General features: G+C 47.1%; 1 protein-coding gene across 5 annotated transcripts in view; it reads right to left on the bottom strand.

Moving 5' to 3' along the window:
• Positions 1 to 14229, bottom strand: part of CDK18 (cyclin dependent kinase 18) — a 93764-nt gene that overhangs the window by 6050 nt on the left and 73485 nt on the right. For all 5 annotated transcript variants that reach the window (XM_060277100.1, XM_035121848.2, XM_060277101.1 and 2 more), the window contains 7 exons: positions 10168 to 10291; positions 9094 to 9214; positions 8470 to 8567; positions 7560 to 7665; positions 7019 to 7061; positions 4486 to 4576; positions 3545 to 3622 (listed from right to left, as the gene is read on the bottom strand). In XM_060277100.1, coding sequence (XP_060133083.1) covers positions 3545 to 3622; positions 4486 to 4576; positions 7019 to 7061; positions 7560 to 7665; positions 8470 to 8567; positions 9094 to 9214; positions 10168 to 10291 — 661 coding nt within the window. The remainder of the gene's footprint in view (positions 1 to 3544; positions 3623 to 4485; positions 4577 to 7018; positions 7062 to 7559; positions 7666 to 8469; positions 8568 to 9093; positions 9215 to 10167; positions 10292 to 14229) is intronic.

Raw genomic sequence — 14229 nt, 5'->3', positions numbered from 1 at the left:
TCCAAACCATACAACAGAACTATCAGTTCAAACACACAGGCTACCTTCGCAAGGAATCCTTTGTCCCCTGAGCTTTGGCCTGTGGGGTATGGTCTAGCATAATGGACCGTCTGTGACACTTCACCAATCAAAGGCTTCATTGTTCACAGAGCCACATCATCACAGGGCATAGCTGCCAAGTTATCCCTTTTTTTAAGGGATTTTCCCTTATGCTGAATAGGCTTCCTCGCGAGAAAAGGGAAAACTTCGCAGCTATGTCACAGGGATGTGATGATTCCTACAGGTTGCCTTGTTCATTACATTTCTCCAGTTTTAGAGGAGGATTCATGCTCAAGATACTAAGCAACGCTGTAAGTGGCTAAGGTGGAACTCAGAATGCAATTTCTTCTCTGCCATAGATTTCCCACATGGCTTGGAGTTGTAGTTCCACAGGACTTTGCATGCAGGAGATCCCAAGTTCAATCCCTGGCACCTCCAGGTAGAACTGGGAGAAAATCCTGTCTGAAAACCTGGAGAGCAGCTGCCAGTCAGTGTAGGCAATGCCGAGCTATTCATTCATTTACAGTGGTGCCTCGCTTAACGAATGCCCTGCTTAACAAAATTTCCGCTTAACAAAAGGATTTTTCTAGCGGAGGTTGCCTCGCTAGACGAATTCATTTTACGAAAAATTCGTCTAGCGAATCGCGGTTTCCCATAGGAATGCATTGAAATTCAATCAATGCGTTCCTATGGGCAAAATAGATAAATAAATAAAATTTCAATGCATTCCTATGGGATTCGCTAGACGAATTTTTCGTTATAAGAAAAGACCCGTGGAACGAATTAAATTCGTCTAGCGAGGCACCACTGTATTTCTTAAAATTTATGCATTGCTTGATTGTAAAAAACAACAACCCTCAAAGCAGTTTACAAACAGAGAAAGAAACAATGAGATCAAGAAAAATTGCAGCCATTCTTTAAAACATACAACAGTTAAAATATACTAAAACAGATTAAAAGTCACTCTAGCATTTCTAAGCATCTGAGAAGGCTTGTCTGAACAAGAATATATTTAGCAGGCTCTGAAAAGAATACAGTGAAAGTGCCTGCTTGATATCAATATGCAGGGGGTTCCAAAGTGTTTTTGCTGCTATTAAACCAGGCATAGGCAAACTCGGCCCTCCAGATGTTTTGGCCTACAACTCCCATGATCCCTAGCTAACAGGAACAGTGGTCAGGGATGATGGGAATTGCAGTCTCAAAACATCTGGAAGGCTGAGTTTGCCTATGCCTGCACTACAATAATAATATAATAATAATTTATTATTTATACCCTGCCCATCTGGCTGGGCCTCCCCAGCTACTCTGGGCAGCTTCCAACAGAAATATTAAAATACACTAATTTCTTAAAGACTAAAAGCTTCCCTAAACAGGGCTGCCTTCAGATGTCCTCTAAAAGTCTGGTACTTGTTTTTCTTTTTGACATCTGGTGGGAGGGCGTTCCACAGGGCGGGTGCCACTACCGAGAAGGCCCTCTGCCTGGTCCCCTGTAACTTGGCTTCTCGCAGTGAGGGAAGCACCAGAAGGCCCTTGGCGCTGGACCTCAGTGTCTGGGCAGAGCGATGGAGGTTCTGATTGAGTTCTTACAAATGCGGAATGAGTATTATGTGGCACCTGCAGTAGTGCCAATTCTGCAAATTGAAGCAGTCGAGCTAGTATAAGGCAGATTCCTCTCTTTAGGGGTACATTGTTCCAGGGCAGATCAAGGTGCCCTTTTAAATCCCGAGGAACTTAAGAGAACAAGAAGAGCAAAGGCCTATCTAGTCCAGCACCCTGTTTTCCACAGTGACTGACTGTATGCCTTTGGGAAGCCCACAAGCAAGACATTTATCTCACTATTTCCCCCAGCACCTGGTTTTCAGAGCCATCTAGGTCCTGAGGGGAGCATATAGCTGCCATGACTCATAACCATTGAAAGCCTTACCTTGTGGCTGCTGCAAACCCCACTAATTGTACACAGTGCATAAAAGTATTTCCTTTTGACTCTCCTGAATCTCCCACCATTCAACTCAGTTGGATGACCATAATCACCAAGTATTATGAGAGGGAGAGAAATATGTCTCTCTGTCCACTTTATGCAAACTATACAGAATTTTATAAAACTTTATAAAACATACCGGTACTTGACTTTTTTTTTCTACACTAAAAAGCCCCAAATACTGTAACCTTTCTTCATAAAGGAGTGGCGGACCCTTTCTGTTCCTTTTCCAGCTCCACAATATCCTTTTAGAGACACAGTGACCAGAAATGTACACAGTATTTGATTAACATTTTTTTTCTAACAATCTCTAGCATGGGAAAAGGATGGGGGGGGGGGAGAGCTGATAGCTTCTATGCCAAGGTGAGGCAAAATGTGAAGTCATGATCCCATAAATCAAATAAATGTGTGTGTGTGGGGGGGGGAATCTACATTTGCACAATGTATCCTAATACCCAAATTTGAAACTTCTGGCTTTCCTCTTTGATTTTTGCAATTCTTTTTTTCTCACAGAACCCTCAAGTGTGGGCCTCATGCTGAATTGCACACGAGGAGGGATGCTGTGTAAAGATGGATATTTGGATAAGACAGAGTGTGTGTGAGAGAAACCTGCTCAGTTTCTTCTTCCTCAGCCTCTAAAGGTTTATAATGATTTAAATGATCACAACAGTCACAGCAAGTGCCAGAGAGCGGCTCTGGACATTGTAACGTTTATTGAAGTTTATCGCTCAGAAGCATTTAGGCCATACTGTGCTGTACGTGAGCTAATACTGCAAATACTGGCTCACTGGCTTCATGCCTTGTTGTGAGGATAAAATAAGAGGGGGAGGGCAGGAACCATGTACACCAGCACCCTGAGCCTCTTGCAAGAAGGGTGGGATGTAGTAGTAGTAGTAGTGGTAATGGTTAAAATATGTATTTCAAACAGTCTTAAAAAAGGACAGCCAGCCAATAAGAGCCCAGGAACCTGAATAAAGCTTATAGATCAACTTTGTCACCATAACTAAGGCTACATTCAGAACAAATGGACTTGGGAATTGGACAAGTGCACACAGCAAGACACATTTAACAGCAACAGGAACATTAAAAGCTTCCCATTCAAGGTGTACATATGAGTGGGACTGTCTATTGTAAAGAAGCACTGTCAGATCATTGGTCCAGGGAATGTCATAAGAACAAGTGGGAAGGAAGTTTGGCCTACTGGGATCCTACTATTAGCAGGCAAAAGATTTGATAGACACTACCCTCCCCCTTTCCATTTTTCTAACTCACCAGGGAACGTACAAGATGGACTTTGGGTTGCAATGGCTATAACTAGGTGGCAGCAAAATCAGGCTTCAATAATGCTTTAGCAGACACAGAGAAGTGTGCTATGAGATCAAGTTGCGACATGGCTGCTTTGCACTTGGGAGACTTACGACTGAGTGGTGCACTAGCACAGAAGACAACATGTTTCTGAAAGGCCCTGAAACTCGCTCATCTCCCACCCCACAAGACAATAAGACCAAAAAAGCATCAGGTACCTACCAGAATGCTGGAAGCTTGAGCCTCGATAGCCAGGGTCCTTTTGAAGTTGTATTTCTTTCAGAGAAAAGATGGAGTCAGCTGGAGGAAAAGGGTGGGTGAGGAGACAAGGACAGAGGGGATGAGAATTACGGTACCTCAAAATTACAATTTCTGCGGAGAACTGAGACAGAAGCATAGAGACAGGAAGAGGTGCCCCTAGTTGAAGATGAAGGGCAGAGGATATGGACTGTATTGCTCACAGTTCACTTGCCATTCTGATCCTATGCAGATTTACTTAGAAGCAAGGACCACTAAGTTGAATAGGAATTGCTCTCAGGTAAGTGTGTACAGTGGTACCTCGGGTTAAGAACTTAATTTGTTCTGGAGGTCCGCTCTTAACCTGAAACTGTTCTGAACCTGAGATACTACTTTAGCTAATGGGGCCCGAGGTACTATTTCTGGGTTAACGGCGCCTGTAACCTGAAGCGCCTGTAACCCGAGGTACAGTACCACCGTATAGGAGAGCAGCCAGCAGCCTCATTTTTATATTACAGAAAACAATGATTGCAGGAGAGATATGGAATGTCTGTCTGGTATACCAGTGTGTGTGGGTGGCGGGAAGGGAATAAAGGCCTCAGCATAAGCCTTAGGTTTCCAGTAAAGTTCTTGATGCTGTATGACTCTCTTAGAACTGCTTCTAATCTTTCCAAGTAGTGTTGTCTGTGCAAAGAGAATACTGTACTAGGTTTTACCAAATCTGTCAGGGGTGGTTCATCCTGGCAGCAGTTCCTTATCTGGGAATTATCTCTCTTCTTGCACTCAAACTCCCCATCCCCTTTCTTTTAAGCCAGCAATAAGTAAAACAGGCTGTGCTCCTTGAACTAGATTTAGTGAGTCACCTGCACAGTCAAAGCAGGGGAGAAGAATAAAGCTGCTTCATGCAGCAATGGTCACACACTTACTCTCAGGAAGGAGGTGCACTTGTTCACCGAGTGCCGTAAAGTAAGGGTGCCGCAGGGCAGATTCCGCAGAAATGCGTCTTTTGGCTTCATACTAGCAAAAGAGAGACGCAGAAAGATTAACACATAAGCGTCCATATGCATGCAAGTATGGGCATTTATCTCATGTGCCCAGGTGCTTATCAGAGTGTGAGAGTATGTATGCAGGCATGCCTGATTCCTGAACCCTCCTATATTCCTGTGCAGCTCACTATGGGTGCTATGTGGCTCATGGAGGTCAACTGATTCAGCAAAATACTCAACTCCCCTGTCAGCTGTGCCGTGCATGTTTTCTTTTTGCTGCCCAGGCTGCATGCAGTCACATTCTATCTTTCTGGATAATATGTGGCATTTTTTGTTGTGTGGCAATGATACTTTCCTGCCTGTACACAGAGACAGCATAGGGAAGCAAGTGGGAAGCATTGGGTGCTCTTGGACAAGTCCACCTCTTTCAGCCTACCCTGTTTTGCAAGGTTGTTCTGATGCTATACAACATTCCTTTAAAGCACAGCCATATGCATGCGGACTCAGAAGCAAGACCCATTGCGTTCAGTGGGGCTTATTCCCAGGTAAGTGTGCAGAAGATTGTAATCGTAAGCTCCTTGAAGGATAAATATGATCTTCATTGTAGAGTTTGCATTATCATTGTGTGTAGCTGTAATGCACCTGGAAAGAATGACTGAACTTTAATGGTCTCAATAATTATGGAACGAATAGGCAATGACGCAGGCTTCCCCTTTGAAATATGCACATACAGGAAAGTAAGGCCAGTAATCGAAGTTGAGCAGGGGAGGAGAAAGCTTCCTTGGCTTTCAAGGCCAAACCTGAATGAAATATTCCCTGCCACTTCATATCCCACTGACCAAGATAAATACAATTGTACCTGAGGAACTGTACGCTTTGTACTTTCGTTTTGGCTCAGCTAGGATAGGTCAAGCAGCTGCCGCAGAGCAAAACAATACCTCTCCTAGGAGCGCTTGAACAGGAGCAAAAGAATCTTGGTAGGAGAGGGAGGGCCAAGCCACCAGAACAATCAACAATGCTCTGGAGTTCTATTGATTTCGATTACGGAAGCTTGGAAAGATCAACGTTCAGGTCAAGAACGGAGGAACCATTGTCTCAGTTCCCCAAAATGACCAGACATCTTGCATTTCCTTGAGCAAATCCTTTTCTGAGGACTGGCTTACATACTAATTTCCACTTTGGTCATTTCTGTGTCTGTGAAGTGGCAGTAAGTCAGACCTAACAGATAACAGGCATTGACATAGTATAGATCTGTGAGTGCCTGACCCTAGGGTGGCTAGGGCAAGGTGCCCTCAGTAGGCTCCCCCCACAACTAACTTGTGGGTGGGCAGAGAAGTTAGATATCTGATGGATCCAGCAATCATAACACCAGGCAGCTCCCTGTCTCCTAGAGGGAGCCTCTGAAACTGATTCAGTGACGCCAGCCAGATTGGGGTAATTTAAATGGTCTGATGGGTTTGATCAGGGTCTTCTGTTTTTTTAACTTGATGAGGTCTGGGCTGCCCAACTATTCCCAGGTCTCTGTGCTATGAATTCTCCTGGCAATTGTCCTTGGCTTTTGCTTACCAATTGGGTTTGTTTCTCACCTGGAGGGGGAGGAGAATTTAGTTCTGTCAGCATTTTAAAGCTAATCAGCCTCATTTTAAGCTAAGGACAATACACAGATCAAAGTATGATTAGACATAAGTGTCCATGTACAGGAAGGTATGAGCATTTAAATCATGGGCCCAGGTGCTCATTTGAGTGTGTGAGTATGATTCTGCACCTGCTCAAATTTTGGAATATGATTCCCTGCCCAAAAAAAGGAACCGCGAAATGCACACCAATTTAGGATACAATACATTTAGAAATGTATACATTGAGAGAAAACACAATGTATTTTGTGATAAGACATGTAACTATATACTGTATATAATGTAAGGGTCTGGTGACTTCTGTTTCAGTGTATCTGAAGAAGTGTGCATGCACACGAAAGCTCATACCAATGACAAACTTAGCTGGTCTCTAAGGTACTACTGGAAGGAATTTTTTTATTTTGTTTCGACTGGCAAAGAGATCTACACTTTGATGTGACACTTCATTCATTTATCTACGGCACTCCAAGCCATTGTCTATATGAGTTAAGAAAGGGGACATAATCTGTATCTTAAAGCTTTTAAAAACCATCCCCATGTAACCTTTTATACCCTTGAAAAGAAGCAGGCACAAAGATGCCTTTGACAGAAATATCAAGACTCGTAGAAGAAGATGGACATTTGAAACAATTCCCTTAGAAGAATATTTGTAGCTGTCATTGGGAAGTTCTGCCTTGTGCACCTAGATACTCCCTGTTAAGCCTTTAAGTGGGAGAACCACAAAAATTGGTACTGAGCCATCACCACCATCCTGGACAATAAGCAGCTGCAGCAGCAAAGTACATGTTGGATGAAGCATGGAATCTTTGGTATCTGGCTCAGCAACTGAAACCACCTACCAGGAGGAGACTCATCAAAAGGTCGATTCCTTCTGTGTCCAGTCTGCAAGAGAAGAAAGGAGCTTAGGAGACTCTACAGGCAATTGGCTATTGTCAAGGGCAGTACACCAGAACATATGAAGAAAAGCTGTGGAACGTCTAGAAAATACTAGTCCACAGCTGGCAATTTAAGTTCTTTCCTGGGGAAGAGGCAACTCAACAAGATGGGCATGGATGCTGCTTGCAGAATGCTGATGCCACCTAGTGGCAGCCCCAGAAAGACCAAAACAAAGGAGGATGCAGGCAATGCAGGCAAAGATTTCCCTAAAATAAAGGAGATGGGGATGGTGTATGCTGAGAAAAAGAAGAACTGTTGATTGCATGTTGATTGCACTGCAGATTATTAATATACTATTCCACACAATTAATAGTCACCCTTGCTTGTTTCGTGTGCATGTTTATCCAGTGAACAACAAGAACTGGTTCTTTCCTTCCCCTAGTATTTTCCAGCAGCAGAAACCCATTAAGAAGTCTGCCCTGCCTTTTAAGGCCATTGTCCTACCTTGGTGCATGGTTTATCAATGGCTGGGCTCGATACTGTGTGAAATTATATGCCTTGAATTCCTCATTGGATGTGATGCCCGGCCAAGATTCTTCTGTAGGGGTTCCTGCAGGAAATAGGCTTAGTTGCACATTTACTGTATCCACACAGAGTGTTGCACAAGATGGAATCCAATATCTGGCATTTAGAATTTAGAATCATGAAAATCTCACCCTTAGCTGAACACAGAGGGAGGGAAATCCATCCACCCACATACACAAAGCCTTTTTCACTGCAGAGGAACGCTGAGAAACACACTTGCTGTTAAAAGACTCAAAAACCAAATGGAGTGTTGGGCTGTTAGAACACAGGAGGATGTCTGATGCTGAGTCACTGAGCTTATTTAGCCCACTGTTGTGTAATCTGACTGGGCTTCTCCAGCCCTGCTGTCTCAGACCCTTTTAAACTGAAAATGCTGGGTAAGAAACTTGGGACTTTGGGCATTTATATCCCACCTTTCCTAGGAGCTAAAGGTGTTTCACATACTTCTCCCCCTCCCCATTTTATCACCAGGACAACCTTGTGAGGTTGGTCAGGTGATTTGACCAGGGTCATCCAGTGAGCTTCATAGCTGAGTGGGAATTTGAACCCAGGTCTCCCTGGTCCTAGCCCAACACTCTGACTACTACACCACACTTGGCTCTTAAACAAAATCAGAACAAAATGAAACAAAAACCTTGGATGCATATTTAAATTATGAAAACATCATTGACAGAGATTTGTTTTGGGGGCCATGCATTCTATCACCAGCCAAATAACCCTGCTAGTTCACACGTAGCTGTTAAAGGCTACATTTTTTTCTGTACTCTTCTATTCATTCCACCCTCCTCTCCAGTCCTCATCAAGAAATAGAGAATTACAAACGACTCACCCAATGTCCTGAATATTAAATGCAGTTCTTCTTTCACGGTCGATCCTGGGAACATGGGGCGTCCTGTGACCATTTCATAGTGTATGCAACCTACACCCCTACCACAGACAAAAAAGAGTTACAAGAACATGAAGCAATCAGATCCTTCAGAACATCCTACTCTCTGCCAAGTCTTCCTCTCATTGTTTCAGTCTCTGCAGAAAAAGCAGGAGGACCACCAAGAAGTTTTGTAGAAGACAATATGAGAGACAGGAACTGTTTCTCTCCCCCCCCCTCAAATCACCTTTCCCATTAAACTAATCAGTAGAGAAAAGGGCTTCAGGAACATGAAGGAACAAGCCATTAGAAACTGTCTGTAGCTGGGATGGGGAACCTATAGCTCTCTAAATGATACTGGAGCCCAACTCCCATCAGACCCAGCCAGCATGGCCAATGGTCAGGACTGATGAGTGCTGGCATCCAGCCAAACATCTGTAAAGTACCAGGTCCCACATTCCTCTTGAATAGTCTTAAACACTGAAAAGGCTCTGGAAGCAATATGGAGAAGGCAAACCGGGAGAAAAAAGTCACAATGGAGAGAACTATTGTACCCACCCTTTCCCAAACACAGACCCCTTGGCTCACCACATGTCAATGGGAGTGGAGTATTCTGTGGATCCTAGTAGGACATCAGGAGGCCGATACCACAATGTGACCACTTCATTGGAATATGTTTTTGTTGGGACAGATTTGGCTCTGGCTAGACCTGAGGGTGGAAGGGAAGTCAGTGAGATGCAATCCTGTGGTTTGCAACTACCAGTTTCATCCTGACAGTATGTGTGAGGGACAGTGAGTCCCCAGAAAAGGCGTGGGCTTTAGCAGGTATCTACCATGACCCCAACAGTGGCCCTAGAGAGTGGATGGGAGTATTTTATTAAAGAATCAAGAGAAAAATACAATTTCGTGATTGCTTCACTGAGCAGACATTGCATAATTGTATAACCAATAAGAGCAATAATGGAAATTGTTCCTTGGATTTGGAAAGTAAACCCAGCAGCCCAAGAGGATTCATGGAGCATCACAAATTGTAATGCTTTGCTAATGTTGGTCATATATTCCACAAGCGCTGCTGGGAGCTGCACAGAGGTGCAAAACATGAAGGATCAGAAAACCTTATTTGGAAAACAAGTTGCCAGTAGCACAATCCTAGACAAGTCTAATAAAAAGTGGGTCTCACTGAGTTGAGCTGAGATTACTCTGAGGTGACTATGTATAGGATTGCAGCCTAAATATGCTTGTGGGGGAAAAAAGTTTCATATGGTCTCTAAGCCATAATGTATAAAGCACCACATGAACAAATAATTGAAAGTCTGTGTTTGGCAAACAGCTTCACTCCATTTAAGACTTGTTGCATGTAAATTAGAAGTGTGGTGCGGGGCAGTGGTGGTAGAAGTCCCCCAATATAATTTCCTTACAATCTGAAAATGTAGGAGCACCTAAGCCAGGGATAGGGAACTTGGTGTCTTCCAGAGGTTGCCGAATGACAGCTCACAGCCTCCCAAGACCATTGGCCATGCTAGCTGGGGCAGATGGAAGCTGCAGTCCAAAAACATCTGGCAGGCCACAGGTTGGTCCTTCTCCTCCCTGACATAGTGCCCTCCTATTCAAAACTGAGCTGAAATTTGTGCTGGCATTTCCCCAGCTTACCTCCTAACTTACCAAAATCTGCGAGTTTCAGTTCCCCTTTCCCATTAATGAGCAGATTCTGTGGTTTGAGATCTCTGTGTAGGATCTTAAGCTGGTGGCAGTATGACAAACCACGCAGCAGCTGGAACATGAAGATCTTGGAACCACAGGGAAAGAAGAGGGGAGAGAAAGCAGTTAGAGATACAGTGGTACCTTGGGTTACGAACTTAATTCGTTCTGGAGGTCCGTTCTTAACCTGAAACCATTCTTAACCTGAGGTACCACTTTAGCTAATGGGGCCTCCCACTGTCGCCGTGCCGCCACCACACTATTTCTGTTCTCATCCTGTGGTACTACTTCCGGGTCAGCGGAGTTAGTAACCCGAAGTGTCTGTAACCCAAAGCGTTTGTAACCCGAGGTACCACTGTACTTTAAAGGTAGACTCTGCTCTGTGGAAAATTAAGGCATGAGATACCATTCCTGAAAGAGATGGAAAATCCTCTTAACTTGGCAGTGGCGGAACCTGCATAATTTGGCCCACTAGACCTCCAGTCTCAGAGCGGCTCACCCATGAGGTTAGGTGAGGCAGCGACCTCAGGCAGCTTCCCTCTTGGGGTGTCACTCTTGTTCTGCTGCCCAGCTTTGCTGCTGGTCTCCCCAGCCTCTAGGGGCCAAGAGGGACTGGTGGCAAAGCTCTGTGGAATGCCTCCCCTCTTGCTGAGTCAGTGAGAGGGGAAGTGTTCTGCCACTCAGCTTTGCCACCTAGTTGGGGGGCTTTGCACCAGCTTCTCCTAAAGGGAGGAGCTGATGCAAAGTCCCACTGCAGGGTAGGAAAGGGGGATCTGGAAAGGACCTGGCAGTGGAGATTCATTATGGAGTATGCACCGCCACTCCCATCATGGGGGTGATAGCAGGGTGTTTCACTGGAGTCTGCTCTAGCCCACAAGGCCATTCTGGGCAAGTCACACACATCTGCCACTCACCTGCCATCAGGTGTGGGACAGGTAAAGCTGTGACTACAGAGGAACAAGCAGAAACACATCCTCAACTGTGTACCTCAATTGTTCCTTTCCTGCACCTGACATAGGTCACCATGTGACTGAAGGGTGGGCAACCCTACCCACTTGCCAATGGAACCCATGAAGGGTTGGCCACTTTGGGATCTGGCTCTCTGGCCACAAGGGGATTCCCGGATGTGAGGGACAGGGGATATCGCGAAGTCCCTCCCCTCCTGAGTTCAAGCCAATCCCCGAGCACAGGGGGAAGCAGAGAGAGTTCCGATTCCAGTGGGGAAGCAGGAAGTCGTGTCCGAGGCTCAGGCAAGGTAGAGGAGCCAGGGTCCCAGGTGGGACAGGAAGGGGCGAATAAGGGCGGGAGACCCATCCCCCCAACTCCGGAATTACGCAGAAAGAGGAGGGGAAAGAGGATGGGTCTGCCAAAGCTTTTGTGTTGGAGAAAGACGCGCCAAAAGCCATTAGGAGGTTCTGAAACCGACTGACCACATCACTCCGTGTAAATAGCAATGACTTAAGCACTGTAAATACGCAGCACCAATAAAAGAATAAAATGCAGAGCTGCGTAGCGTCGTTACTCTGAAGTAGTCCACTCCGGCCACTGTGACAGCAACCTCCTAATCCTTTTTGGGCTACTTTGGAGTTGCCGGGATGAGCGTGTCAGAGGCGGAGAGATGGCGGCAGATCGCGGAGCAAGCCCAGCAAGAACTGCAGCAGCTGTCGCTGCAGGCGCAGGGGGAATTGAAGGCAGCTAAAGAAGAGACTAAGAAGGTCCAGGACGACCGGCTACAACTTGCGGAACAGGTGAGAGCGCTACAGGAAAGAGAGCAGGAATTAAGGGCGGTGGCGGTAGACCTCCAAAACAAGCTGGATGCAGAGAAAAACAAGGCGGGAGGGGCACCCCAAGTCCAAGTGCTGCCAGGAAGGAGAGCCGGGACGCTAGTAAGCAAGTTTAATGGAGACCCGAAGGAATATCAGGGCTTTGAGACTGATATTGTGTATGCTCTTGAGCTGCACCACGATGAGTTCCCTGATGATGAGCACAGGGTAGCGTTTATTGTGGAGCACCTTACCGGGGCAGCCAGGGAGTGGCTAAGACCGTTAATTGCAACAAAGAATCCTTGCATGAAGAATGTCAAACTATTTCTAGAAGGTTTGAAAACGATGTATTCGTCCGATAGTCATATGGACCAGACTAAGGAGGAACTTCACAATTTACGCCAAGGAAATATGACAGTTCGCGCGTATTGGGCGAAATTCACCATGCTGGTGCACAGATTGGGGTGGGAACTAGAGTCACCCCCAATGCAAGCGGCGTTCTACTTGGGGTTGCATGAGGAGGTGAAGGATGAGCTCTCGAGAGGTCCAAAGCCCAGTAATATGGATCAGCTGAGCAAAGCGGCTCTGGCGGTGGGGGTGAGACAGGAATCCCGGTGGAGCGACAAGCAAGCAACGCGCGCAAAGCGGGCTTGGTTCCCACGGTCGCAGGAGAAGCCACTCCCCCAACAACCCTTTCAAGCCACGCCTGGGGCCAGCCAGGACCAGGAACCCATGCAGATTGATAGCGCGCGCGCGCGGGCTTTTCAAACCCCAGCGGCGCCAAGACGCAAGGAGGGAAGGGGTGGGAATTGCTTTCTCTGCAACTCCCCCCAGCATCTCGTCAGAGACTGCCCACATCGCAGGGAGTGGCAAGGAAAGGCGGGAACGGTTGTGCCCTCCCCCACTGACGCAGCACCACAGCAGGGAAACGGGAAAGCCTGGCTGCAGGAGACAAGGGGCAGCAGCCAGGCACAGTCAGCAGACAACAGCCCCAGCCCACCCACCCGCACAGAGAGGAGCAGAGCCAGCCCACCCCTCCCAGAGCAGGAGTGGTTCTAGAAGTGACGCTCACGCTCCCAAATGGCTATCCCCTGACAGTCCTCGCCTTAATTGACAGTGGGGCGTCAGCGAACTTCTTCTCGAGGAACTTTGCAGAAGAGCACCAGATCCAGCTTCTGCAGCTGGATTTTCCTCTGCACGTGGCGACCATTGACGGCAGAGAGCTGCTGGGAGGGGCCATCACTCATCAAACCCCCCCCCATGAAAATGACGGTGGGAAGGCACTCAGAGACACTGGCATTCAACGTCACCACCATCTCAGACCCCCCCATCATCTTGGGCATGAGCTGGCTGGCGCGCCACGACCCCTCCATCAGTTGGCACCAGAGATGCATCACTTTTGGATCGGACTTTTGCCTGGAACATTGCATGCAGCACCAACCAGGGGAGGGGCCTCCGATAGCCACGGTGGCCACCATGCACGTCAAAGGGGGTGAGGCGATACCCAAGCCGTACTGGGACCTGCAGGAGGTCTTCAGCGAAGCGGAGTCCGACCACCTACCCCCACACAGGCCTTTTGACTGCCAGATCAACCTGGTGCCAGGGGCAACTATACCCCCAGCCAAGCTGTACGCCATGTCAGACCAGGAACTGGAGGATCTGCGCGCTTTCATCGACAAGAACCTCAAGCGGGGGTTCATCAGAGAAAGCAAGGCAGCAGGGGGCAGCCCGGTCTTCTGGGTGGACAAGAAAGACACGCAACAGCGCCGTCTGGTGGTGGATTTTAGACGACTGAATTCAGTGACAGAGCCAGTGGCTTTCCCCATGCCCAGAGTGGATGATCTCCTGACAGCGGCACGCAGGGGCAAGATTTTCACCAAGCTAGACCTGAGGGGGGCGTACAACTTGATCAGGATCCGGGAAGGCGATGAATGGAAAACCACGATGTTCACGCCTCTGGGCTCTTTTGAATATCTGGTGATGCCCTTCGGGTTGCAAGGGGGCTCAGCATGCTTCCAGGCCTTCATGCACCACGTCCTGGGGTCCCTCCTCTTCAGGAAATGCTTGGTCTTCCTGGATGACATCCTTATTTACTCCAATGACCCAGTGCAGCATGTGAAAGATGTCAGGGAGGTGTTGCGGCGCCTGAAGGAGAACCACCTGTATGTGAAGCTGGAGAAGTGCAAGTTTCACACCAAGGAGGTGGACTTCCTGGGCTACAAGCTGTCAGACAAGGGGCTGGCGATGGACAAGGACAAGGTGC

The sequence above is a fragment of the Zootoca vivipara genome, chromosome 7 (genome assembly GCF_963506605.1).
Source record: "Zootoca vivipara chromosome 7, rZooViv1.1, whole genome shotgun sequence".
Classification (NCBI taxonomy): Eukaryota; Metazoa; Chordata; class Lepidosauria; order Squamata; family Lacertidae; genus Zootoca; species Zootoca vivipara.
Note: the sequence above shows the minus strand (reverse complement) of the source record. Positions and strands in the feature narration are given on the sequence as shown.